This window comes from Saccostrea cucullata, unplaced genomic scaffold, assembly GCF_032062105.1.
Source record: "Saccostrea cucullata isolate Sc308-1 unplaced genomic scaffold, CSIRO_AGI_Scuc_v1 ctg99, whole genome shotgun sequence".
In the NCBI taxonomy this organism is placed as follows: Eukaryota; Metazoa; Mollusca; class Bivalvia; order Ostreida; family Ostreidae; genus Saccostrea; species Saccostrea cuccullata.
The window spans coordinates 546,467-574,320 of record NW_026939269.1 but is presented as its reverse complement, the minus strand read 5'-3'; the positions used below and the strand labels follow the sequence as shown (position 1 = coordinate 574,320).

The window sequence follows — 27,854 nt, the reverse complement described above, 5'->3', positions numbered from 1 at the left end:
ATAGTAAAATACTAAAATAGCCTGGAAAAGTTTAATACATTATAATATTCCACCTGGTCTTTGTATTTACTTAAAATTTGCTCAGTAAACAAAAAGACCACAAATATGGCATTCAGGTATCGGTAGACACCCTGGACTTTTAATAAACGTCACTACCAACAATCGATAAACAATGCCACGTGTTGCAAGAGTAACGGAAGTTTCGTGTCTCATAAATATTCATAAGAAAACAATATGGCGTCCATGCTGGTGGTTGTGTACATGGTCCAGCTAATTTTACACCACATATCTCCATCAGGGGGTTCATCACACTGGGTTGTGACCGAGGATGGACGAATTCAAGCCCAGGTACAGAATTTGCATCATAAATTTCACGCTTCTACAAAGTTAAAGCTGAATAATTTGCCATTTATAGCCATTTACAGAGATTCTGTACGTAATGACAGCTGAGCATGAGGGAGCAAAGATCAATTATTATCTTTTACAGTCAGATGATGTTGACTTTGCTTGATATGAAAAAAGAACAAACTTTAATAGTTTGAATAAATAATTCAATTTAGTTGTGATGTTTTAAAATTCATGTAGTCAATTTCTTTTTAATTTTAATAATAAAGCATCAGTACATGCATGCATTATACTAGACCCTTTGATTACTTTTGGACCAGCTTCAACAAATCAAATTAGTGTTTTAATTTAAATTATAGTCTAAAAATTTCATAAACCTTTATGTGATTTGTCCAGAGATAAGAAACAGATAAAAGAGAGAAATTTTGGATTTGAAAGATATGCTAGCTCAGTAGTAAGCACAGTTAGTGGGAGATCTTGGGATTTGAGTACCAGTCTGGCAGACATTTTTCCCCGCCTGATATATTTGGTGCCCAACATTAAAACCATCGGTGGTTGGGAAGAGATTCGGGGAAGTTTCCAAGAGGAAAAACCTCAAGAAAAAGGGGGGATAGTGAAAAGGGGATGGGTACATTGGCCCTGTAGCTCAGTGGTTAGAGCGCCTGCATGGTTATATTAAATATATATAGCCAGAGGTCCTGGGTTCGAGTCCTAGTCTGCCTGTTATATCATGTTGAGTCCTTTATGACATGGATATATACTTGATATAACTCATTAATTTTGTATTTCGTATCACACTGCTGTCTCACAAAATGTCTGGGTTTTGCTTGAAAGTGATGAATTGAAATAATGTGGAGTCATTGTAATAAAGAGTTCAAACAGTGTAAAATATTTTTTTCATGTATAGAACCTGATGAAGAAAACTTCCCATGATTTGTGGTTAGATATGATTTTTAGCCAAATGGTAAGGCTGAAAAATGAAAAACATACAACTCGATCTTTGGATAAAAATAATATTTAAACACAAATCATGAGAGATCCTATATGAATATATATTGATATTTACATAAAAGGACAAAACAGTTCAATTAAAGCATTAGTATATAAAGTACCAATAAGTAAAATTATGCTTAAGGACCAGTATTTAACTAATTTTAATTTTAAAAGTATAATTTGTCAAACAAAATAGCTCCAATCATTGTTTTTTTCTTGCTGCATGCAATAATTTTATAGCAATGTTGCAATACTTCAATAGTTTGATTATGCAGTTTAATTTAGCAATAATCAATAGTTGCTGGTACCGGTTGAATACTCGTTCAAATTCACAATAAATATTTGATAGTGTGGATATGTTAAACTTTGCAGTATGTTATTAGTTTTTGAAGTGTATTCATTGATTTTTTTCAAAATGTTATATATTCCCCAGGTACATTCAGTCATCTAAGTAATATGCTGCAATTTAAAAAAAAACATTTTTTTCATTTAACAGATTTCAAAACCAATGGTTTCTGAATGTAAATAGTGTATATTTGATATACATCCTCTTGTCATACAAAATGGTTGGAAATACATATTGTGCTATCTTGCAACATCGTCTCTGTGACAAGAATTGCTCAAATATTTGCTATTAATTCTCACTTCCATTAATTTTCCATTTATTGTACCAATTTACATATTATAATTTTGGAATGGAAAAAAAACAACAAATAAAACAATGATATCTTAATTAGTATCCAACCATGCTTTAATATATGAACATTAAAAAAAAGTGAATTCAACTTAACTTAATTATTAAGTAAAGCTTTTACAATATTTTTTTTTTATTAAATTTTTTTTTAGAAATTTAATATTAACAACAGAGTGAAAAATGTGTGCAGATCATGATATTTTAAAATCATATGATATATCATGATAGAAAATTTTGGTTAATACCCAACCCTCATATATACGGTGCAAATTGTTAAACCTTATGGTGAAGTGGTAAATTTTAATTTTTCTGATCATCTCTTGGTTAGAATATTAAAATAGAAATTGAAATGAGGAAGAATAATTTTCCAAAGACCTTGTTATTAAATTTGACTTCATTTACCATCCTTTTTATTTGTGTTTCACATTACTCATGTTTGATAGATTATTACAGTCTTTTGATAAAGTGATGGTAGACTCCTCTTTGTTCCTGTTATAAAGAACCTTTGTTTTATCTTACAGGAACATATGAAAATGATTTCCTGTTTTATCATGTTTATATGCACTGTGAATTATTATGTTACCAAGTACTGTTATTGTCTGTATCCATAAAGAAAATTGTCTCTCTGAATCATGAATAAGACCGTTGTAAATATCAAAATAATCATTACTGATTAATAAAATGAATTTAAATGCATAGCTTAATTTAAATTAGGAATTATTTTTATTTTTCTCAAGAGAACATTCAGATGGAAATAAAATTATCAATTTGATACAAATTTATAAATATACGTAAAAATTTCAAGTAAAACCAATATATATGTGTAAAAAATTTCTAATGTTGTAATTTAAGGGAATTAGTTGTATTATGAGATATAAGTTTTTGGTTGAACCCTCATTCTTAGAAGTACATGATTACATTATGATTTAATGATCTGTGACTGAGTGTTCTCTATCTGTTACAATAAGCATGATTTTCATACATTTGTATTAACAGTTGGACACAGTTTTCAATATGAAGAGGCCCTATGATCTGGTAGCTTTTATGAGACAGGAAGAAAGATCAGGGATGTTAGATAAGTTAAAAGAGGAACTGCTGTCCAGGAAAGACGAGATAGATAAAAATGAAGATCGGGATACAGGTATATAACATCTACTTACTGGTAATACATTAAGGTTTCTCGACCCTCTGGTAAGAGAGATAACTCTCACTGGAATATATGTTCTATTGCTTTTTCAAAATAAAACGGCAAGGTTAATTTATGTCAAATTTGACCCATCAACTAAGGCATGTACATTCTGAAATCATGTCTATGAATCAAAGTCCTTTAGGTTTGCATTAAAGCAATGTTTTTATGGGTGAAGAATAGGGACACCTTAAGAAATTTTACAGGTGCCCCAGATTTATGCAAGAATTAAGTAAAATAAACATATCATATAGGGCATATGGTAGATTATTTCTTGCAAGAAATTTCAAACCATGATAATCTTTTTTCAAAAATTTAAATTATTGAATTAAATGGAATGTTATTTTTAGGTCTGGAACAGAGGTTTTATAAAACAGATCCAGACTGTTTGATGGCAGTCAAGCCTCTACCCGAGTTTGATTTATACATCAGTACCGTGTTACCTTTAGAAAACAAAGGCATACGGTAAGGAAATCTAACAGATCGATCACATGCAAACATAACAATAACAATAACTGAATATTAGGTACATACCAGTATGGGTAACCATTCTAAGTATTTTTTTTTTGTGGAAAAATATTAACTTTGAAATTTCAAAATGTTTTTTAAAATATATCACAATATTGAAATTTGAAATGGAGCAGAGAAAGGTAACTTAGAGTATTCTGGAACTTAAAATTGTCTAAGGACAGGTGTCAAAGAAAGCATTTTGACAATCTCTGATGAACATTTGTACAATTTTTTTCACTGATGTACACAATCATAAAATAGTTTAACTTCACCTATCTACAGTGTATAAGTGACCAGCACATTAATTTATCAGACAGTCAGTTGCTAATTACATGTATCTCTGTTTTACAGGCCTGAAGATCATATAGATATGAAGAGTAAGTTACCCTCAACTTTACTGGCTCCAAATTGTGAATTAATAGAAGATTTATCATTTAGTATGGATGCCTTTGAACATTTAGAGGTAATGAAAATTTATATCTAAAGCTAGCTCATCTATATTTTGGCGATTAAAACTGCAAATTATTTTAGCGCATGTTCAACAATTTTAATAGTTATCTTTTGAATGTAACAGAAATTCTAATCAAATACACTAGGTTCATATTTGAACATTCCAGTCCACAAAGAACATGAAGTAGGATTTAAAATGTTGAATTTTTTGTTATTTATAACATTGATCTGACCACTGTCTTGTAAATTACAGGGCATGAAGGACCGCTTGTCCCTCTCTGGTACCCCAGAGTTAGGTCTGAAGAATGCCATAACTTACCAAGACAGTGTTGAGGAATATGGGCATAGAGTATATGAGGCCCTTAAAAAGGTAAATGTAATGTATGAAAATATTGACTACTTAGGCAGTGCCTAAAAATTTATTTTCCTTTTGCTGGTGGTACAGTACATATTGAAAGTATATGTTTGGTAATTTTCAAAAAAAAAAAGAAACACTTACAAATTAGACATTCTTATTACAGTGTATGTGAACTTCTTTTTTTAGAACACAACATCATGGGTGCTTTATAATATGGCTGCATTCTTTTGGAGGATAAAAGGGGATCCATATATGACAATAGAGTGTCTTAGAAGAGCATTAAATTATTCTCCAAGGTAATTCTCAATGTGCCGGTTATATATGTTCAAACGTATGGTGTGTCTCCATGACCTTGGATTTTTGGACAAAGACAGGGTTTTGTAAATCAAGGGAAGAACTTATGAATTGTCAGTTATTCTATATTTGAAAAATCTTAGAAGCACAATTTTGACTGAAAAAGTTGTATACAGTATAAAGTAAATGTCTACAGCTTAATTGACCAGATGTGGTTCACATACAATAAGTATTTGCATTTCATAATTTATTTTTTGTTTGTCACTGAAAATTGACTACTGTAGATTCCTAAATATATGTGAGGAATTTTACTCACTTTTATTTTAATGATGCTGAAATCCATGTATATTTTCTTCATGAAATGTCCATTTGCAATTTATTATTCTCGCAATCTGATTTCGCAATAATAAATACTCGCAAAAAATAAGGAATTTACAGTATCACTTTGTACTAAAGATTATATAATGGGTATTTTTATAGCCAGATTTAAGGCTTTAATTTGGCACATAAAATTTATTCAGAATATTAGACCTTCTGTACTGCATGTACTTTGATTTATGAACATCAACTTTTTTTCAGGTTGCATAAAGATGTAGCATTAATTAGTTTGGCTAATGTACTTCATCGAGCCAGATACTCTAATGAAGCAGCAATTGTTGTTCATGCAGCACTTGATGTGTCAAAGGAACTTAATGTAAACCACTTTACTCTAGGAAATATTTATGCTGTAAGTATTGGATACTGCTCAACAACCATTCAAACCAGACATGTTTATGTTACAGATGCTTCATGTTTAAATTTGTGTATGTAGACATACATGAAAATATTCAAAATGAAATTCTGAAAGAAATTTGCAAGTTGTTATGTCTGTAAACACATGATAACTTTTTATGTGATTGCTTGGATGGTAATGTTAATTAGATAATTTATTTAATACATTTATAAATATCAGAAGAAAGTGTGGATGTGCACTATGCACAAGAATGCATTTCATAAGAAAATTAAAGACATTGAAGACTTTGTATTGACCCATATGACTGGTTCTTGACAGCACTTAGGCAGAACTCTTAGGCAGAACTTTTGCTTGTCCACAGGTGATGGCTGAGTACAATAAGTCTGTTATCTGTTTTGAGAATACTCTGAAGATCCAGCCTGATTTTAAAGCTGCTGCAGAGAGAAAGTATGCCGTGTTGTGTCATGCCAAGTTAGAGGCTGCCCTAGAGACACAGCACAGGTACATAAACAGTAAATAGAAAATAGACACTGTAAAGAGGCTGCATGCTTACAGCACAGGTACTTGTAAAGTGAAAGTAGAATAAAGGATATCAGAAAAAAATTATTCTGAAAGTCTTCATATTGATGTATATTTTGTAGATCTCTCCAGAAAACACTGAATGATTTAAAAGATTACCAGAAGAAGCATGATTACTGGCAGCAACAAAACGAGAAGCTGGTGTCGGAGCAGGTGTCTGCCAACATCAAAATCAACCAACATGTCGCTCACGAGAGTCTCAAAATGCAGCAAACTAATGTGGAAATAGGTTTGTTATCTGCAGTATCTGAAACTGAATGTCTGATCCAAAAACTTAAATGTTGCTTGTGTAAAGTAGCATGTTTCTGAAATTTGAGAATGCAACTTTGACTGTTTTTTTCTTTTTGGTAGGTGAGTTTTGTCAGATGGTGGACAGGAATGGCAGACAGGTGTTAATGTGTACTTGGGGTAAGAAAGCCATGGAGGATGAAATGGACTTCACAATGTTTGGAGATTTTGAGCATGGAAACCTAGTAGACATTAATGTAGGTATTTTAGAATTATTTTCCTGTTTTTGAATATAAGTAATGATGGTTGGTTTGTTTCAATATAAACAACTTTGTAACTGTAATTATCTGTAAATAATTTAAACTTATCTTATTCAATAGAAAAGAGAGGAGGAAGAAGAGGAATCTCCCATTATTGACTACACCAAACCTGTCAGAGCTCCACTGTATACCAATTATCAATTAGATAGAAAAGACACACCTCTCGTTTTCTTCTACTCTGCTCCATTTCCATACTTTCAGGCACTTTGACGTCATCGTTGGAATTTATTGTTTAGGAATTTAGCAATCGTACAAAAAATTAGTTAAATCACTGTCCCAAAGGGCTTGTTGTAATGCATGCTGTTTCCAAAAAAGAAATTATACTCTGAAATAAGTTATCCCCCTTTGAATCCATCCATATTAACTTGCAATAAAGAGATTATGTAGAACATAGCATGAGAAAAATGAATTTTTGAATAAATGATTAAAGCATATTACTAGAGGCTATTTTCTTTAATGTCTGTTGATGTACACAAAGAAGATTTTTGTTGTTACATTCGGTGATTGTGTGTATTTCAGTACAATCATCCTGACAGTGACTGGCCAGCTAAAGATGAATGTGATACGTACGTCCAGAAGGTCCCAGATCCTCGGAATCTGTCCACCATTTATCTCAGTCCCGAAAACAAAGGATTCGAGTAAGAAAATAGCCAGGTTTTATTATTAACCGTTCCTAGGTATAACTTACTCTGTGTGAAACATATTTCATGTTATTGATACTCATTTGTTTTGAGGTAAAGGGAACAATTAATTTTTGTTTTATTCACACCAGGGTGAAAGCATTGTTGACAGAAGCCCAGAACCTGTTACCGGAGGATGAACATCCTCTCCCATGGTACCCACCAGTTTGTGTGCCCCTAATGGAGATTCCCGAGGGTCAGAAGAAAACCTACGACCACATCAAGTCCGTCTCTTACGATGAGAGAACAAGAATACCGCTAAAACTTAACGATCCGTCCATGTTTCCTGTAAGTATAGATACTGTAATAACTAAATGATCCGTCTTTTTCCTGTTAGTATAAAAGTATAGAATATCTCAATAACTTAGTGAGCTGCATCTGTTTCCTGTAAATATAGAATGCCTCAATAGCTAAATGAGCTGTTCCATTTTACTGTTACCTCAGTATACAATGTAATTCAATGATCTGTTCAGTGTTTCCTGTTAGTATAAAATACAAGTAAATTACAATGACCTGTGAATGATGTTTTAGAAGTTAGTAGAGAATACGTCTAAAATTCATGTTTTGTCAATACCTTCTTTTTAAATAGAGGATATTCAACGTTTCCTGTTTCCTCCTAGTATTGTCCCAGTGAGAGTCCATACTTGGAATAGTGTGAATCAAAATAATCACACATTTCATATTCCAATAATGAATTCAATAATTCTTGTGTTACATACACATACATTATAGGGGTGGGACGATACACACATTATCAAATTTTTATATTGGCATGGTAACGTATCTCGATATTATGAGAAATTATAAAACTTTTTAAAAAAATTAGTATTTTATTTCCTTTTTTTTTTTTTGTCTTGATATTAATTAAATCAACAAATTATTCTATATCAAGTCATGTTTGCTTTGAAATTAATACTTGAAGTACATCAATTTAATTGACTAAAACTTTACAGAAACATTAATACATGTTACTATAACCAAATTACTATTCAGAAGTTGTTTAGAAATAGTTGTGTAGTTTATCAGAGAACACTGAATAAAAATTCATTTAAAAAACATCGATCATATAACATTTTTATTAATTCATTGCTGAAAGTCTGTAGCCAAGTTGAGATTACAAAAAAAAAGTACAAGATGGACTAACAATTAATAATATCAAATGTTCCGGAAACGTGTTTTCTGTGTATAGCACGCATTTGGACATTTTCAACTTTTCTCTTGTCCAATCTTTCGACCAATTTCAACTGCTTAAAAGTAAAAACATTTTACCCCTAACCAACGACTTATTAGTTCTAAAGTGAGTTTTCAATATCAACATCATCTCTTCCCTCGTACAAGCCGCCATTTTCCAAGGACAGGTACTTTCATTTTCAATTTTTGGAATCGTTCGTGTAAAAATATTTGAATGCTTGTATCGAAAACCGTATCTTGGAGGAAAATATCGATATGTATTGGTGTATCGGTATATCGTCCCACCCCTAATACATTAAATATTATCAAATTTTTTTGGCTGGTAACTACATGTACCTAGATAGCATAATTTTCCTCTAGTTGTCAGACAGCTTTTTTTTCTTACTGAATCTCATTCTTTCAGATCCTGATTGCCCATGTTAATGATGGGATTGCTATAGAAGAAATAGGACAAAGACTATTGACTGCTCTAAAACAGGTACCTTGTTCATGCAAATCTGCAAAGTAGATACACATGTATTTGGCACCAGAATAAAAAATCTGTTGCCTATCAATGTGATTATATAACTTTACGGAATTGTATTTTACTAATTTTGTGCTATAAAGAGATGTATAAACATAAATTTCAATGATTTTGTATGTAGTTTTTTTTCCAAGCAATTTATCTATATTGTACAAATCAATTTAGTTGTTCTATATAATTTTTTGATGGAATATTGAAAGGTACCTGTTTGCAATCTAAATATATTGCAGTTGTCTATGAATTTATCTATAAAAACCCCATAATTTGTAGAAAATAGGTCCTGGGTGGGTTTTGTATAACTTGGCTGGACTGTATTGGAGGATCATTGGTAACAACTACCAGGGGATAGAGTGTATCCGGCGCTCGCTGTACCTAGTACCGGACGAGTACCGAGATGTACCGCTGATTAACCTAGCTAACATTCTGTACCTGTGGGGGCGGTTTGAAGACGCTGTCACGGTGATGAAGGATGCTTTGGCTGTTAATGATTTGGAGGTATGCTCATCAAATAAATGTCATGTTTAAACATGTTATGTATTTCTGTTGAAGTAAGAAAGATCAATGATTTGAGAGTAAACAGATCAAATGAAAGAAGTTTTTAATATCCTATACAGAAAAAAAAGTCTAAAGTATTTACATGTATGTATATTGAATTTAATTTTTAATATCATTGAATTCGTATTTCAGCCAGAGTCTCATTATTTCTATGCAAACCTTCTCTGGGCAACTAAGAACTACACAGGAGCCGTCAAACATTATGAGAAATCCCTGGACATCCTACCAGAGAGTCAGGACACCTTCAATAATCTCCGAGCCATTAGATGCTACTTGAAATTTCACCATGCAGCTCAGAGTGCTGTTGCAGCCAAGCAGACAAAAAACCAGGGGTGTATGTCTAAAAATAAAGGGAGTGGATCCAACGGAAACCAGGAGACGGAGAGCAGGGTTATCTGTAAAAATGTGAGGCAGTTTATATTTGTTGTTAAAATATTTATTAAATTTTGTAAGCATTGTTAGCATTTAATCATATGCTGTTTCCCTAACACACAGTACTAGTGTACATATGTACATCAAAAAGATAAAGGCATCATTTACAGTCAAACTGGGTGGTAGCGAAGTCACTGGGACCTATGAAATTACTTCGCTATATCCGTAATTCGTCATATCCGTATAAGAAATTCATTGAATTTTTATATAGCTGGGGATCCAAGGTAACTTCGCTTTATCCATGAATTTGCAATGTGATATCACATATAAACGTAGAACTGATTTTGAGATCAGTAATATTGAGACAATCTGGCTAGAAATTAATCTAAAAAATTCTAAACCTATATTTTATTGCTCTGCTTATCGTCCACCATCTGCAAAAATGCTGGGCGGAGGACCTAGCAAGGGAGGTGAACCGTGCCTCCTGCTGTGACGATACTGAAATTATTCTATCAGGTGATTTTAATATTGATCTAATGAAAGACCCCCCCAATATTGGACATCTGCTTTAGAGGAGTTTGGACTTTCTCAGATAGTACTGTTCCTACTAGAATAACAAGTACCTCAAGTACCTTAATTGATCATTTTTATACAACTAAACCAGAAAACATATGTGAAACAAATGTGCCCCCTATTGCTATTTCTGACCACTACCCTGTATGTTTGACACGGAAAACTAATTGTATACAGCGTAGAGGAAAACATACTGAAATCCAATATCGAGATTTTAAACAATTCAACGAAAACGAGTTTTTGAGAGAGTTAGAAAATGCAAATTTTAACACTCTTCTTAAACTTAAAGACCCAAACGAAATAATGAATAAATTTTATGAATTGTTTAATGATATTCTTAACAGGCATGCCAAAGTAAAAACAAAAAGAGTCAAGACTGAAATTCGACCTAAATGGCTAACACAGGAAATAAATGATGCCAGACATTTACGCGATACATATCATTTACAAAGGAATTCAGAAAATTACAAAATTTGGAGAAATAAAGTTACACAATTAATAGATCAAGCAAAATCAAAGTATTACAAATCTGCAATTGAAGAAAGCTCAAGTCCTAAAGAAATGTGGAGTTATTTAAACCATTTGGCATCTAAATCCAAAACTTTTACACCTAGCCGTATTACACAAAATGGTTTAGATTTTGAAGATTTACAGGATATTGTTGATATTTTTAACAAACACTTTACGGAAATATCCTGTAAATTATTAGCAGATATGTCAGTACAAAGTTTTGATTCAGAATTATTAAATCGGTATACAGAAACTAAACTAGGGAAAGAAAATGTTTTCAGTATTAATGAAATAACTGAATTTGAAGTATTGAATATGTTGAATACACTTGATGTAAATAAGTCAGCCGGTATAGACTTTATCGGACCTCGTCTTCTAAAACTTTCGGCAAATGTCATATGCAAATCTATTACACATCTTATAAATGCTAGTATCACTAATGGAGTATTTCCATCCAGTTTAAAACAAGCAAAAGTCACTCCTATTTTCAAAAATGGCGACCACGCAGATCCAGGGAACTACAGACCGATATCCATTCTTCCAACATTATCAAAATTAGTTGAAAAACACATAGCAAATCAAATACGTAACTTTGCCTCTAACTTTGATCGTTTATTTAAATCACAATCTGGATTTCGAGAATTTCATTCAGGTCAAACGGCTCTTACAAAACTTACAGATAATTGGCTACAAGCTATGGACCAAGGAAATCTAGTAGGCATAACTTTCATCGATTTTAGCAAGGCATTTGATTTGGTTAATCATGAAATTCTTATAAGTAAACTTCAATCATATAACTTTGATCAAAGGGCTATTAAATGGTTTCATTCTTATTTAACCTCAAGGTCTCAGTGTGTAAAAATAGGAACATATTCCTCTGATTTTTTGCCCGTCACAGCAGGAGTGCCCCAAGGTTCTATCTTAGGTCCCCTATTATTTTTATTGTATATAAATGATCTCCCTTTACATGTAAATAGAACAGATATTGATATGTTTGCCGATGATGCAACCTTGCATACATATCATAAAAATATAGAAGGTATTGAGAATGCCCTTAACTTTGATTTGTGTGAGATTGAAAATTGGTGTTCCAAAAATCAAATGGTGTTAAATACCAATAAGACAAAATGTATGCTTATGGGAACTCAGCAGAGAAAATCAAGAATAGATTCACCTGAACTAAATTTATATGCTTCAAACAAATTAATTGAAAATGTTGAATCTGAAAAACTTCTGGGAGTGCATATTGATGGTTCATTGCGCTATAATCACCATATTGACTCAGTTTGTAAATCTTTGACATATAAATTATATACGTTGCGCAAAATTAAAAAATTCCTCCCCTTACACACAAGAAAACTATTCTATAATGCATACATTCTGCCCTCTTTGAATTATTGCCTAACTATTTGGGGTAATGCGCCAGGTGCTGGCATAGATAGAGTTTTTAAATTGCAAAAAAGGGCAGCCCGTATTATACTAGATGTGGCTTATGATGCACCTTCACTACCATTATTCGAAAAACTTGGATGGCTGACTATTTACGAGTTGATTGATTTTCATAAATATATATTACTGTACAAAACACTTCATGGTATGGCACCTACTTATCTAAGAGACTCTTTTGAATTTATTTCTTCTAGTAGTTATGCTCTACGATCTGAAACAAACTATGACCTTCATCTACCGAAATATCGAACAAATCAATTTAAAAATTCTTTTCATTATTCCGGTGTTCATTTATGGAACAAACTACCTTTGTACATACGTTTTTCACAGAATTTACACACATTTCGTAAAAATGAAGAAAAATTCATAATAACATGCCGCAACTAAAATCTCCTGAAATCTATATGTACTTGTATTTTTACGTCATGTTGTATTATTTATTATTGTACAATGATTTCATTATTGTATTATTGTGAACATGCTTAGAGGGCCCCGAGGAAGACTAGTGCCTTGCACTAATCGGGTCACCCTCTTAAAATAAAGTATTATTATTATTATTATTATTATTATTATGTCCATGTTTGTACTAAAGATAGTAAAGAAGTTTTACTGTATAAATGCTTTTATATGTTATGACAGATAGCAATACAAAAATTGCAAGAAATTGTAAGGGCTTGTTCAAGCCATAGTTTCCTCTTTAAGATACATCTATAACGTGTATACAGATCTATATGAAAAATTTTATGCCCCCCTTCGAAGAAGGGAGGGCATATTGCTTGGCTGCTGTCTCTTGGTTGATCAGTCTGCCTGTCCACCATCAGTTTTGATCAGGCCATTTTGGACAGAGTTATGCCCCTCGGACTTAGAAAAATTCCAATCATTTGAGGGAGGGGGGCATAAGTGTTTTACAAACATCTCCTGTTAGGAGAAGGTCCTGCCAGTTATGTAGTGTATATTTTGACCTGTGATTCAATTCTATAAGAAAAATTTCTCTGTTTATCATTTTACAAAATATAACATGAAAGATTGATTTGTTTGTTTAATACTTGGAGAACAAAATAATATGTACAACTGGAACTTTGTAGAAAACCCTGGAAGATATAATGATTGATTAGATTGGTGAATGCTTTATAGGAGAATGGAGAAGAGAAGTGTGTCATTGAGACGAGGAGTCGTACAAAGTCGGGGGAGTGTAACGGTCACTGTACCCAGACCTGTACAGTCACACCCATCAAGTTTGACAGCTGTAATGGGGAGGAGCCAGGGGCAGGTACGAGTAGTCAAACACGAAATAAAGAGAAATGTGGGTAACTCACAAGGAAGAGGGGGAAGGGGGCTGTGGTTGGTGTTGCAGGTGGTTGGTCCTTGAGAAGGTGTTTAGACGGAGCTTTAAATCCTTCCTAAACCAGACTATCATGAAATAGGCATTATACATTTATACCTTTTCAGCATTATGAAAAATCTTAAGACTGAAGTCTTGATTCGTGACTCAGAGTGTCTGGTTTTGACTAGTTATGAAGCAGATTTTTTTTTCTGTAATTAAAATGGCAACAATCTTTAACCTGTTACAATATGTATAAGGTTTCCATTTTATACATACTTCTAAGTATTTTGTGCAACTTATTTTCAATTTTAGGTAGTGCATGTTCCCAGAAAGGACCAACCCAACCATTCCCAAACAGTGCTGATGAACCCAACTGTAAGAGGCTGTAGTATAGTTTATAAAAGGGGGGTTCTTAAGAAATTAAGTTCAGAATGTTTTGGGGATTAATTTTAAATTGAAAAAGTAATTTGAAAGAATGTTAAACTGCAAAAAACTTGTTTAAACAGAAAAATGTTCCACCTATGCATCAAATATTTTACACATGTGTGAAACTTAAAGTAGTCCTTGCAATTGAAAACTGCTCCTTCAATTATTTAAGCACATATTAAGTATTTCACCTGTTTATTTGTCAAAGTTAAATAGAAGTAATTTTCTTGACAGAGAAACACAAAATAGCATGTGATAACATTTTATTACAGTGGGAGGTGATTTTTCTGATCGGCTTGATGACGTTAGTGAACACTTCATGTCTAAGGGGGTGTGTGAAGGGGAGGATTGTAGACAGCTCAAAGTACAGGTACGTCATTAGTACAACCCACTACTCTTACTCTGTCACAGTATAGACAGCTCAAAGTATAGGTACTTCATCAGGACAACCCACTTCTATATTCTGTCACAGTAAATACAAAGGAGTGTCTTCCTTAACAAATCATTGTGTGTCATAGCTACATGTAAATAAACAAAAGTTTCGGAAGTGAAAAACTACTGTAAACGTATTACATTTGGCTGTGTATTCTTTTTAGTACCTTTGGCAGACAAACTTCTGCTAATTCAAGTACAACTCAAATGTTGTGCACATACAGTTAATTCTCGATAAACCGCCACCTTTTGTAATTTAGAAATCATGGCGGTATAACGAATTTGGCGATGAATTGAATTTCCCATCGTTTAGGAAACCAGAAGTAGAGTTACCGTTCTTAGAAATACAATTTAGCGTTTCTATTCTCATTATTACATGTACATGTACATATTAAAACATATTTCTAAGTTTTAAAATACTTCAAGTAATTTTTTATGTACAATTTCGCTAAAACAGAATGTGCAGTTATGAAATAAAGACAAGCACATGTGGATGCATGTAAATCTGCACGACTGATATTGAAAAAAAAATGCTGGGTCGATCGTCGTGATATATTGCCGATAATATGTAAAATGAATTCTTGAATAAATTCGTTGTTTAAGGCATCATTGTTAATAAAACGTTCACAATTTATACCGTATTATTATTTTTAGAGCAAACTTTGCAAGGTTTAAAGCAGCAGAGATCATCAAAATAATATCGTTATCGGCGTACTTTAACAATGACCGCTTTGAGGCAAAGTCTTGACTAAATGATTTTTATTAAACAGAAAACAAAATTATCATAACAGTTCATGTTAAAATCATTGTTTATCTAATTCTTATTTAATTATTTAATTGCATGTACCTTGCCTGGCTTTGCATGCTTTACAACAGGGATAGCGTCAACCAATTAGCCGCGCTTCACTGACCACATGCACCTGTGGCGGTATATCGAGATAATTGACACTTAAAAATGGACGTTTGTTGTGAAAACAGGGTGGCGGATGGCGGTATGCGAATTTGGCGTTATAAAGAGAATTTTATATAGCAGGAAAAACGTTCTTGGCAAATCATGGCGGTATAGCGAAAATGGCGATGAATCGAATGGCGATAATTCGAGAATTGACTGTATATACATAAATAAGAACATTAAGAAATACACTAAATCAAATCTTTGCTAACATGTTCATTAATCAATTTCTGCCAAATTTTGTGGACGCTTAATATAAAAGTATACATTTACAGTATGTCTTTGAAATTTGAGTTCCATATATTGTAAATTATTTTGACAACCCTTTTGTCCCCATCTGAATTAATGTTAGTAATGTTATGAATAACTTTAGTATAGCTGTAGAAATCAAAGAAATTCTGAAAAATATTACATTTGTAAAACATGCTATAGAGAGTATGATGGGATTTTAAGTATAGCTTATGTATGGTTATATATGTCAATAATTTGAGGATGTATTTTTGGTTGACTAAATTTTCAGTGTACGGTACCCATAGTGACAGGAACGGGGACCATTAGCTACATGAGTACCTTACCTAAATACCTGACTCGACCAATATATGCTTACAAAAAATGCCCGGTAAATCATGCAAGCCAAAAATTTACATGAATGTTTTGTGCCATTTTTCAAGTGCTGTCTTTCAGTCAGATGCTTTATTGAATTCATTTGAAAAGCTCGCAATCACATTTTTATGTCTCACCCACAATTTATCAAGAACTTCCCTAGTTTTATTCATATCTGTCGTTTTCTATTCTCTACAACTTAATTTCAGGAATATGGCATTTTTGTAGACCTGACCATTTTTTCTGGTATACGTTTACAGAAAGAGCTTAATATTTCTTGCCTGATTTTATATTGAGATGACATACTTTATTTAAATTTTCTTCTCTATGGCTGATGTCATCTTTGCTACACAAGAGTTTTTGGTCCACTTCATTACCTACAGACCTTTGTCAAATTAGGCAGCTAAGACCTTGATCGATATTAATTATTCATTACATGCTAGACCCCTTGAACCCCCCAAAAAAGACAGGTATAGACCTACATTATGTCAGTAAAATACTTACAAACATTCATTTGTAAATGATTTGCTACTTTTGAATCCACATATGTTTTATATCTTTACTCCCCCTCTTTTCCATCGGTGAAACTTTAAATTATCAAACGCACTTTAGTTTACCCAAGTATTGAGATAAAACTGTGAAATAAAAAAAACAGGTCATGGTGACCTACATTTGGGTTGACACAATATGAGGATGTAAGATGCATCAACTGACAACTTTGGAGTAATAATTCCTGTCATTGTTAATGTGACTCAAGTCCATGTTGTTTCTTCTTCAATGCTTAATATGTTCTTACATGAATGCTTTTCTCTCTTCTCTGTAGAATGCAAATAAGTTTTTTTCTTTTAATTTTTTTTAATTTTTTTTTTTAGATTTCTGTAGGAATTAAGTACATGTTTTTTCTTTTTAGATTGTATGATTTTCAGTTAATTTTACATCAAATTTGTTTATTTTATGAATAGATATGATTGATTATTGACTTCTTTTTCTCAAGTTTCATTAGCCATATAGCTTATTATTACCAAACTTTTTGAAAGGGGAATTGAAAAGAAAACCTTTCGAAAGGGAAAATTGTATACAAAAATATTTAGGTTTGTAACCCTTGGACTAGAAATGAGTGTAACATAGGTTTTAAAAAATCAAAATGGTAGTTTCAAAAGTATTAAAAAATCAACTCTTTTAAGAGTGATTGAGCTGAATAATTTGTAACTATATGTTGGCTTAATTGGAAAGAAATGAAAGATATTTCTCTATAGGCATCTTCCAGGATAAAGTTGAATGTTGATACTACAATGTGTAGCAAAAATTGATCCTAGAAAAATACACTTAATTAGAAAACAATAAAGCATTTTTTTAAATTCAGACCTGTTTTGTGCATAAGAGCAAGGTGATTGGAGGTCATTTTAGAATGTAATGCATCAATTTTAGAACTAAGAATATGAAAAAATCCTTTTATTTAGAGTGGACAGAAAATTATTTTGGCACCTCTGAGAATAGTAAGTTCTTGGGCAATGCATGTTTTGGAGCGGAGAGGAATCCTGAGCTGAATAACTTAATGTTGGGGGAGAGGTTATGTGTAGAATCTTTATGCATGTTCTTACTAGTGATTAGATTACAGTATTCACCTACATGTACATACACATGTATATTATATATTTACTTGTTGTGAGGCCACTAGCAAATTTATTGTCCTGAAGGCCCCTAATAGTCAACAGCTTGAGGTGTAGCCAATGGAATATTTGCTGTCAAGGGGGACACTCGCTCATTTAGTAAATAGGAGTTGCTTTATACCAGAGCTGATTTAGCTTAATACCAAACTTTGAATTCTACATCTGCATAGATTCAGAAAAGTTCTGAGATAAAAAGCAAGGAAATCAAATGCTGCTGGTGAATAATTTTGATTACTATTTGCCAGAGTTTAAGGTTATTTAGGGGAAAAATAGGAATTTTTTGCTTCATTTTTATAAAAAAAAAATACAATCTTATTAATTAAGAATGTGTCCAGTTTGACGCTTGAAGTGATTGGGTTTATAACTTAATTTGCATGTTTTTTGAGGCAGAAAATGCTTTGTGTACTATTTCCTTTATCATTGCAACTAAAGAATCTTAAAATTGCAAATTTTGTGTGTATCAAGGTTTAATTTATTACTTATTGTCTATGCTACAGTGTATTATAGCACAGGAAGAAATGGTGAACTTATCATTTAGGAATTTATAAAACTAAAATTTTACGTCACAATGCTATTTCTTCACAGATATGAACTTTGTTACTCTAATTAATAATGTAAACATGTACTATGACCTGGTTAAATGTCCTTTACAAAGACAAACTCCAAGTAATATCACAGTGACAAGTATGAGATATGTACAAATTAAGTTAAAATTATATCTATGGATGAGGGGAGTATATGTCTTATTTATCAAAGCATAATAAAAGCCAGGTTGTGTAGTGCAGACATGTATAGGCCCTGGGTTTGAATTTATACAACTGATGTAAAAAGATAAATAAATAAATACTGTACTTAGATAAATGTAGAAAATACATTTTTTTGTACAAGATATTAATATTAATAAATTTTCATGCGAGTAACATACATGTATGTATTCAGACTTAATTTATTCAATTTGTCATTTTATTTTATATGAAGCACAGTTTCTTTTACATTGTTCCTATTGAAATTAAAAAAAAATATTCATAACAAATGCCACAGGTGACCTGCCCTGTACAGGTGATTTTCTATTCGTTAATTATGAGTTTTTATGTTGTAGCATGGAGGACAGCGTCCACACATCAAGCTGGAGGTGGAGAATGGAGTCCTCCATCAGAAGCTGATCTTCGCTCAGTCCGTAGAGGAACTTTACGTCGAACCCCACGAATGTGTTATTTTTAACGATGGAATGAAATCCAGTGGATGCAGCAGACCGGAATATAAAAACTATGTAAGTACCAGCTTTGTTGTGGCCTGATAGGTTTTACTGATGATGAAGGGTAGGAGGTGTGTGGGCTGTGGAGGTTCTCTTAGATTCGGTATTATTGTAAAAGTTGTTTGACTATCGAACTTTGTATGTCAAATCAACTAGTACACTTATAATTTTATGCAAAGTTTTCAGATATGCTTACAGTTGTGTGACAATACAGTTACATCTGTAAATAAATTATAATATTTCAATATGAGTTGTGATCTGTGTGTAGTAGAATTACTTACTATTGCATTGCTTATGGGTTCCTAATTACCAGTACTTGTTAGAATATGACAACTGTACTATATAATGTGTAAGACAATGATAAGTTGTTCCTTAGATCAATCAGTTAATCAATGGTTTCCAGCTAATATCTTATGAACCTTTCGCTTGTCAGTCATAAAATTTTTTAAGCAGACTAGATATTTTTTCTTCTTTTTCCTAATCTAATGCTTTTTTAACAATATCTTCAGGCTTTTTGCTCCGGATGGCCTTGATAAATTTGTTTTCTCCAGTTTTCTGGTCATGCAATTGTTTAAGGTGATAATTTTTTTTTAAACCTATTCATATACATGTACAGACATCCTAGTATTTTGATAAGCATGAAATGTTGGTTGTGATAAATAGAAGACCTCCTTTGATTTTGATAGCAAAAGGTCAATAATCACTTAGTTTTCTGTTATACTGTAGAGTTGTATTGGTTGATTGATATTCATGATATCACAATGTGATTTTAAGGTCCAGGATCAACAGGTTTTCTATCATGACTTTTCCATGTCTGTCTGTTCAGTATATTGGGAACCTTCTGTTTTATCTGATTGTGTGGATAGTTGGTGTTGACATTGAGAAATAAATACTGCTCTGTAAAGGATGGAATGAAAGAGGCCTAAATGTTTGACATATATTTCTTACATTAGATAAAAGGAAATAGAACTGTGCTCCATGGTGTTTATGTTATGTTTAGTTGCTAGTTGCCAATCCAGACATGACAGTGGTTATAGATGAGAACTGAGAAAGTGAGTACAGTGTATCTCTATTGTCTAACCCAAGTGTCTCCCTCCAAATGTCTAGAGCTCCTATGCCATTGATTGAGTTTGTTACAAATATAAACCCAGGTTCACAATCAAGTCTAAAGGAAAGACTGTTGTTCAATGAATTAGGTAATTTAAGGGCTACTGTTACATTGTATTTAACTGGGTTGCTTTACTAATTTTAAGCATTTAATATTTAAAAAACTGAATATTATTATGTTTTTTTTGGTTCTGTAGATAATAAAGACCAAAATTTGTTTTCAATCGCCTTGGTTAAGTAGAGTGATTTGTTGATGTCAGAACTTTTTTTTCAATACTTATGTATAATGGGTTTTTTTTTGCTTCTAGAAAAATGAAATATTGAATTGAGAAGGTATCTTGCACTCAAATAAAGTTTCTTCATGCCATACTTTCATTGATTTCTTGGTTTTGAAAAGTTTGGGAGGTATTGACAATGGCTGAGTTATTAAATTAAATTATGAGGAACTATATGGAATAAATTCAATAGCAACCCAAGTTTTACTTGTTAAACCTGGTTGGGAACAGTTTGTTCTTTTTTATAAACCATTTTGTGGTTTAAACTATTTACAAATGACTGTTTTATTTTTCAGCATCCCTAATAGTTGAGGACACTTGGTATTTTTAACACTTGCTTTATAAACTCACTCTTTGGAAGCTTCAGAACAGCTGAAACAGAACTGTTTATTCTGTGTTAACAATCAAACCAGAAATAACAATTGAGTCACATTTTTATCAAGGGATACAAGTATTTTTCCTTTAAGATAAGCCTTTTTATGTTTTTTTTCTTCAATTTTGGTATTTTATGGGGTCTTTTCCCCTAAAAATTAAACTTACCTTTATTATACAGATTTGAAGGGTTTAGTTTTAATTTTTAAAATTTTTTATGGTTTTCATATATGCTCTCTTTAAATAATGATAGTGATGTGATAACAAAATCTGCTCAGTAAAGGTAACCTTTCTTTTAATTTCTTTATTTCTTATGCAATGATCGACTAGGGTTAAGTTAATGGAACAGGTCCAAGTTGATATTAGTCCTATTGCTTAACTTTTCATACTAGCTGACCAAACATGCATGGATTATGCTTCAAGGGATGCACCATACTATGTTTTAGATGCTGTATCTGTCCTAGCTGTATTATCTGTATGATAAAAGTGGTTATGTTTTAGAGAATGGGTCCATTCCAAAGTAAAGTAACTGTTAACCCTTTGATGACCACATTGTCAATTGATGAACAATGGGTTTCCCTCAGATCTTGCATCTGACCTACATTTTCTGGAGGAGTTTACTAGGCTCAAGTTTTATTGAGCAGCTCCATTCCCAAGTGACTAAAAGCCCTATACAGTGAGCAAACTAGCTAGCATGGATAGTGCATCTAGGAATGCACACGTCTACCAAATGTGCCATGATGGCAGATCCAAATTATCATTGAATCCCCTTATTGACTTCTTGATTAAAAAAAAAATACAGGTAGTGTACAAACATACCATTCTTTTTCTATTTAAAAAAAAAATGAACATCTAAATTGCATTGAATTAAAAAAAAATCACATTATTTATTTTTTAAATTCATATTCAAAATAAGAAAGTATTTATATTTCTATGTAAATTCAGATTTGTAAGGAATGTCCAATTCACATATCAGCATTTTTAGTAGTTTTTTTTAGTGATATGTAATGATATTTGCTTATTGTGAGAGTATAAACTAACTTAAAGAGTGATGCAGATGCCAATTCTTTGAAGATTAAGATGAAATTCACATGTCCAAAAAGCACAAACATAAGCAATCAATATTCATAGGTATATTTAGAGTTGGCAAAGAGGTCAAGTTCCTTGCCTGTAATTTTTGCGAACAAAATCCATAGCAATTATGTTACTGAAAGTCAATATTGCCGTAGAATAAAGGAAGGGGGGGTCATACTTCACTTGAAAGTCCTAAGAGCAAAAATCAAGGTCACTTTCCAATTAAGTAAAGGGCCTTTAACAGAATGATATTTATATTAGGGCAATAAGCATGTGTTTTGCAAATCACAAGTGTAAGAAATGAAGATTAATCATTGGGAACTAGGAAAAGACAAAAGACTAGTCTACAAATACATGTGATTCAATTTCATTCAAATTTTTGATCATCATGGTGAGAAGTGGACACTTGTACAGTACTTTAAATTGTTTTAGGTAATTTTTTTCACTTAATTAGCTGATGTTTATTTTTTTTTAGACAATTAAGATTCAGTGCTTTTAACACATGCAGTTTTCTAAGATATTTTATTTTCCTTTCATATCAGAGTTGCTCAAAATGTTATTTGATACTGTATATATATATATATATATATATATATATATATATATATATATATATATATATATATATATATATAAAAGAATGAATAAACCATTCCAGAATGAAAGTGGTCCTGAGTTTTTGAATTTCTCTATATGTATACTGCATACATGTTTTTATGCAAGCAGACTGAAGTTTTCCCATTTAGAGTAAACCAGAATATTTTATGCTGATTTAAGATATGTAAAATTTTATCAAGTTCAAATAATGTTCTGCACCAATTCTTGATATTTGGTGGATTAGGAGAAAAAGCTACTTTAAAACATAGAATTTAACATAAGAGTATTTTGAGTTAAGATTAGGAAAAGATAAAGGTATAGTTTGTGAAAGCACAAGAGGTATAGTCTGTCCCACGACCGGAACGTCACTACTTTTTGCAAAATATCTCAAAATAAATAAATACCTTGGCCTTCAACCTATGTCTGATTGGTAGATTGATTTTTTTGCCAAACTTCCTACATTTATATACCCTCGAGGTCAACCGGTGTATACACACGGCGGCAAATTCAAAGTCTACGGGGATTTAACATTGTCATTAACAACCTCCCCTTTATGCTAAGGCAATATTATCTTGGATATCCAGAAAAGACAACACGAATAATGTTATTGATGGAGGTAAATTATCTGTTGTCTAATGTTGTTATTGTGAATTTTTTCTCTTTTAATTTCAACTTGAATGAATGTTGTTTCCCTGATACAATGACAGAGCCATTTTGTTAATGCCCTATAGATTTTCATTTGCATGGCTAATTTTATAGAGTTGATTTTTAAAGCAGTACTGTTGTTGTTCAGTGTAATGTGTTTTTGTTCTGCTCATGTACCCTGTGTGTAGGTTTCTGAGTCTCTGATTATGATAAATTACATTTTCCTGAAATTTCCCTGAAATTCGGTGATGTGTTTTCATTTCTTACAAAGTGTTGATGTTGTGATTTCCTCAGCAGCAGCCTTAAATTATTTATCTTGTTGATAGCAGTTTAAATCAACTGATGTAAATTTTACATTTAAAAAATAGGGCCAGTCCACACTTGGTTAAGGTACTCTAGATCTAATAAACAGAGATAAAGTAGTAGATTTAAATCCAATGCCCTTAATTTCTGCAGGTCTTATGTGGAAGTGACAATACTTGTATTAGCTGAAATAATCCAGATAGCTTTTTTGTGTGGATTGGCTCTTGTTGGTATTTATTTCTGATTCAGTATATGAGTATGAAATATTGAAGCAACATAATATATTGATATGTTCATGTTTAGCTTTGTATATTGTATACAATTCTGTTTTTCTCAGTTTCATTTATCATTATTTTTACAGCCTTAAAAAATATAATGAAAGCACACTTAGTTCTTAGGAATGATCAGTATTCTATTTTATTTTATCTAGCTACACAACATCATCACCAACAAAATCGACTATGAGCAGGTTGAACTTATTCTGATGGAGCACCTAAATGCCCAAAATGACCCAAAACACCAGACCAAGTGTTCAGGAAAAACTCAGAGTTGTAGCTGTTCTGAAACTGCCTCCCCTGATGTCAAACCCCCAAAAGGCCCCATGGTAGAGAAGATTGAAAAAGTGACCTTGACCTGGGGGAGTGAGGATGGGAACCCAAACAAACCTGACGTGTCTGACGGGAAGGAGCAGGAGATCGCCCCAGTGGAGCAGCTGCCAGACAGTGAATTACCAGGTAATGTAGGATTCTACTGAGTAGTTAAAGTATTAAGTCACTAGGAATAAACACATCACAAACAAAACTTTGGAGCTGTATACAACCTTGAAATATTAAATTTTTAGTCTTTTGTTTTGAATATAATTGAACATTGAAATAATTGGAGTTAATGTGGTCTTCTAGCACTTAAAAGTAAATTTTATCTCTCAACTGTATTTCATTAAAACGAGATTAAAACTTTACTACTTGTAGATACCACACACCACATAGGTAGGAGGTACCATATAGCCATGCCTTCTTTGGAGGAATGCCAGAATATGCCTAAAATGGATTTTACTGAGTTCACCAGCACTTTCCTTTGTGTGTCTGCAAAAGGCATAGAGTAAGTTCTATTGTCATTATCCTCATGTTAAATGTTGGTGACATTTTCGTGATAATCATTTTGTACATAGTGGACAGTGCAAAAGATTTTTAAAATAGAAGTCCTACTAGAAACTGCACAAGTTGTAAAACAATTAAAACAATAAAACAGTTGTACAGAAGGTAATATATAAAAAAAAATCATGTGTCAAAATGATTTGAAAGTCCAAATCATTGCTTCATGAATTCTGGGATATCTCAATATTTTTCTCTTAAGTCCATTGAGCTCAAGATAACAAGGTTTGATCGTATACTAAATGAAATTTTCAAGTTATACTGTACTGTAATACGCAAGTTTCGAGATTATCTCCCTTGGTGCGCTCTTTCGTTGAGGAGGGGAGATTGGTTGCCGCGTAAATTTATTATTGGATATACTCATCGATATACTTTTCTTTATAATTGTAAAGATTGTTCAGTAACCAATTTAAAGTAAAGATGTCATTTTTTAAAGCAAAACATCGGAACAGAAAAGAAAATTCAGAGGATTTGAGACTTTTCAGACAGGGAAGAGATATATGGACCTCTAATATGAACATTTTCACATGTTAAACACATGTTTTTTTACCTTATTATAACTTAAAAAAAAAACACTCTTTTTAGTGTTGTCTTTTAAATTATTTTGTTTTCTACAAAAATGTAAATATACACACTTGATAAAATGACGCATACTGCTTAACATTTTTATCTTCTATTTTTTAAAGTTTAAAAGCCATAAACATCGTTGATTTATTTATGCGCGGGGCTGAAATGGATACTTTTTGGGGAGAGTTACCTCGAAACTCGTGTATTGAACATTGAAATAGCTATAACAGTAGGATGTTTAGAAAATACAGAACTGTACAGGGATATCTTTTCATGTTGATAGAATTACTTGACCACCTCTGATTTTAATCTTTGTACACAGTTTGAGGAAACATATAGATTTTGAGACAGTGATTAAGAGGAACCTGGAGGAACCTGTTTGTATGACGGACTTCTACAGTGACCTAGAACTGGACATGTTACCGGGGATCGTCAACAAGCTCCACCTTAACTACCACCCCGAGAGTGTACTCAAGGAGGTCCTACAGAAACTCGGGGGCGATAAACAACCGGTGGAGGTTATGGGGACAAGGATCGCACAAGCTCTAAAAAAGGTAAACTAACTGTTCATATATGGGGTCCGGAATAACACAAAATAAAAAAAATACAGCAATGGTTACATATTGGTTTGTGTTATTGAAAATAGTTACACATAATTGAAATTAAACAACCAGCAGTTGGCATGTTCTGTATTCTAGATTATAGGACCAGCATTTGGACAAAAAGTTGATCACAATAAGGACTGGGCCTGTAAATCAACTACTGTGGATATTGAAAGTGTAAGACTTTTCAAAATGTTTTACATTGACTGTTTGATTTTCAGAATATGACATCTTGGGTTCTGGCTAGCACAGCAGCGTTATACTGGAGGGTGGAGGGGGATGCTAAACGTGCCATAGACTGTCTCCGGCTGGCTCTGACCACAGCTCCAAAGGATGTACAGGTCAGCCAATACTGAGAAACCACATGACCTACATTTTTATATTAAATAATTATGAATGCAGGCAAAGGCTGATAACTAAACTGTAATGACTGTCAGAAAAAGTCAAAATTGGAAGTACTGAAATGGAAATATGTCTTCATTGTATTGATGTACAAGTTGACAATTCATACTAGTATACATAGATGATCCTTACATCGGTGTAACATTAGAAGTACCAGTATTCAATGGCCATAGTACTATTTACACTAAACACAATGATTTTTAATTACAGGATACTGCTCTTATCAGTGTTGCCAACATTTTACACAGATCCGGCTATTTGAATGATGCCATAGTGGCTACAAACATGGCCCTGGATGTACCAGTCAAACTGGTGGTCAGCCACTTCACGATGGCCAATCTCTATGCAGCAAAGGTAAGGAATATACATGTATTATGTTTATTATTAATCTTTTCTCTATCCATGTGTTTGAATTTGTTATTGCACATTCTGATGACAAAAAATTATACTAGACTTGTGTAAACTTTTTACCTGGGTAATTTGTTATAAAGGACAAAAATTCTTGGAATATTGTGTTAACTTAAAAAAAAAGTTGCCTATTGTATTCATTAACAAAAAAATCCTAATAAAAAATTTTAATTACAAAGTTTTACTGTATTAATGAAATTGTCTCAAAATACGATTTTATTCTTCAAGCACTTTAAAAATATACACAATCTCCATAATTTCATTATTTGATTCAGGGTCAGTGGGATAAGGCCACCATGTTTTACGAGTCAACATTAGGACTTCAGTCTTCCTTTGAGGCAGCTAAACAGAGACTGAAGAGAATTAAATGTCGCTTTGTGATGCAGAGGCCGGAGAACCAATCAGGGAAAATCCACAGACCCTGAACCGCAACCTTATCTTTAATTACAGGGTTTTCAGTTTTACTTGTATTTTATATGAAGATAGTCCCATTTTTTTAATTACACCGTTTGTTTTGTATTTTTGCGAGGATACAGTTTCAAAGATTTTTATCTGACATCATGTTTCTGGATAATATGCAGACAAGTAGCTGTCTTATGTTTATTGGGTTGTACTGAAGGTTTGAAAACCTAGTAAATCAGTGTTGGAATAATTTTTTGGAACTTTGGAAGGCTGGATCCATGTTAGTCTTATAATTGCTTTTTTTCATTTGTTAGAGTTTCTAAAAGGTGCTTAGCTATTACAGTCATTGCAGCTGAAATAGTGATATTTGAAATATAGCTGTGATGTTTTTGATCTCATTAATTGCATGTGTTGTTTACTTGTGACTGAGTTGTGTAAATCATGTGAATGATAATTTGAATCTGTTGAAATATTTAACAGGAAAATTAGGGATGTGCGATTTTATTGGTATACCAGTATATCGCGATTTTTTGTTGCATGATACGTATCGTGATACGGAGACCTAAATACCGGTCTTTAGGTACATATTATAAAGTCCAGAAATTATTCATTTATTTGTTCAATCTTTTAAATTACAATTACAGAAAGTACAAAAAATGTTGTAAAAAGTGAAAAGAACGGCATCTTACCATCCAAACCTAATTGATTTTATTTACATAAAAATTTCAAGGAAGTAAAATTTTG

The 27,854-nt window shown here is 32.4% G+C and overlaps 1 protein-coding gene across 1 annotated transcript; it reads left to right on the top strand.

Annotated features, from left to right (window-relative positions):
* Positions 1–198: 198 nt before the first annotated feature.
* LOC134252690 (tetratricopeptide repeat protein 17-like) lies at positions 199–27,816 on the top strand. The gene is made up of 26 exons (XM_062735186.1): positions 199–348; positions 3,029–3,173; positions 3,569–3,683; positions 4,080–4,191; positions 4,432–4,548; positions 4,723–4,832; positions 5,410–5,557; positions 5,925–6,064; positions 6,205–6,371; positions 6,494–6,627; positions 6,751–6,855; positions 7,210–7,328; positions 7,463–7,658; positions 8,965–9,039; positions 9,355–9,579; positions 9,772–10,044; positions 13,678–13,813; positions 14,180–14,242; positions 14,566–14,663; positions 19,050–19,220; positions 24,009–24,312; positions 24,547–24,676; positions 25,619–25,850; positions 26,120–26,239; positions 26,511–26,654; positions 26,984–27,816. The coding sequence occupies exons 1-26, from the start codon at positions 235–237 to the stop codon at positions 27,131–27,133; spliced, it is 3,843 nt and encodes a 1,280-aa protein (XP_062591170.1). The 5' UTR covers positions 199–234; the 3' UTR covers positions 27,134–27,816.
* Positions 27,817–27,854: the final 38 nt, after the last annotated feature.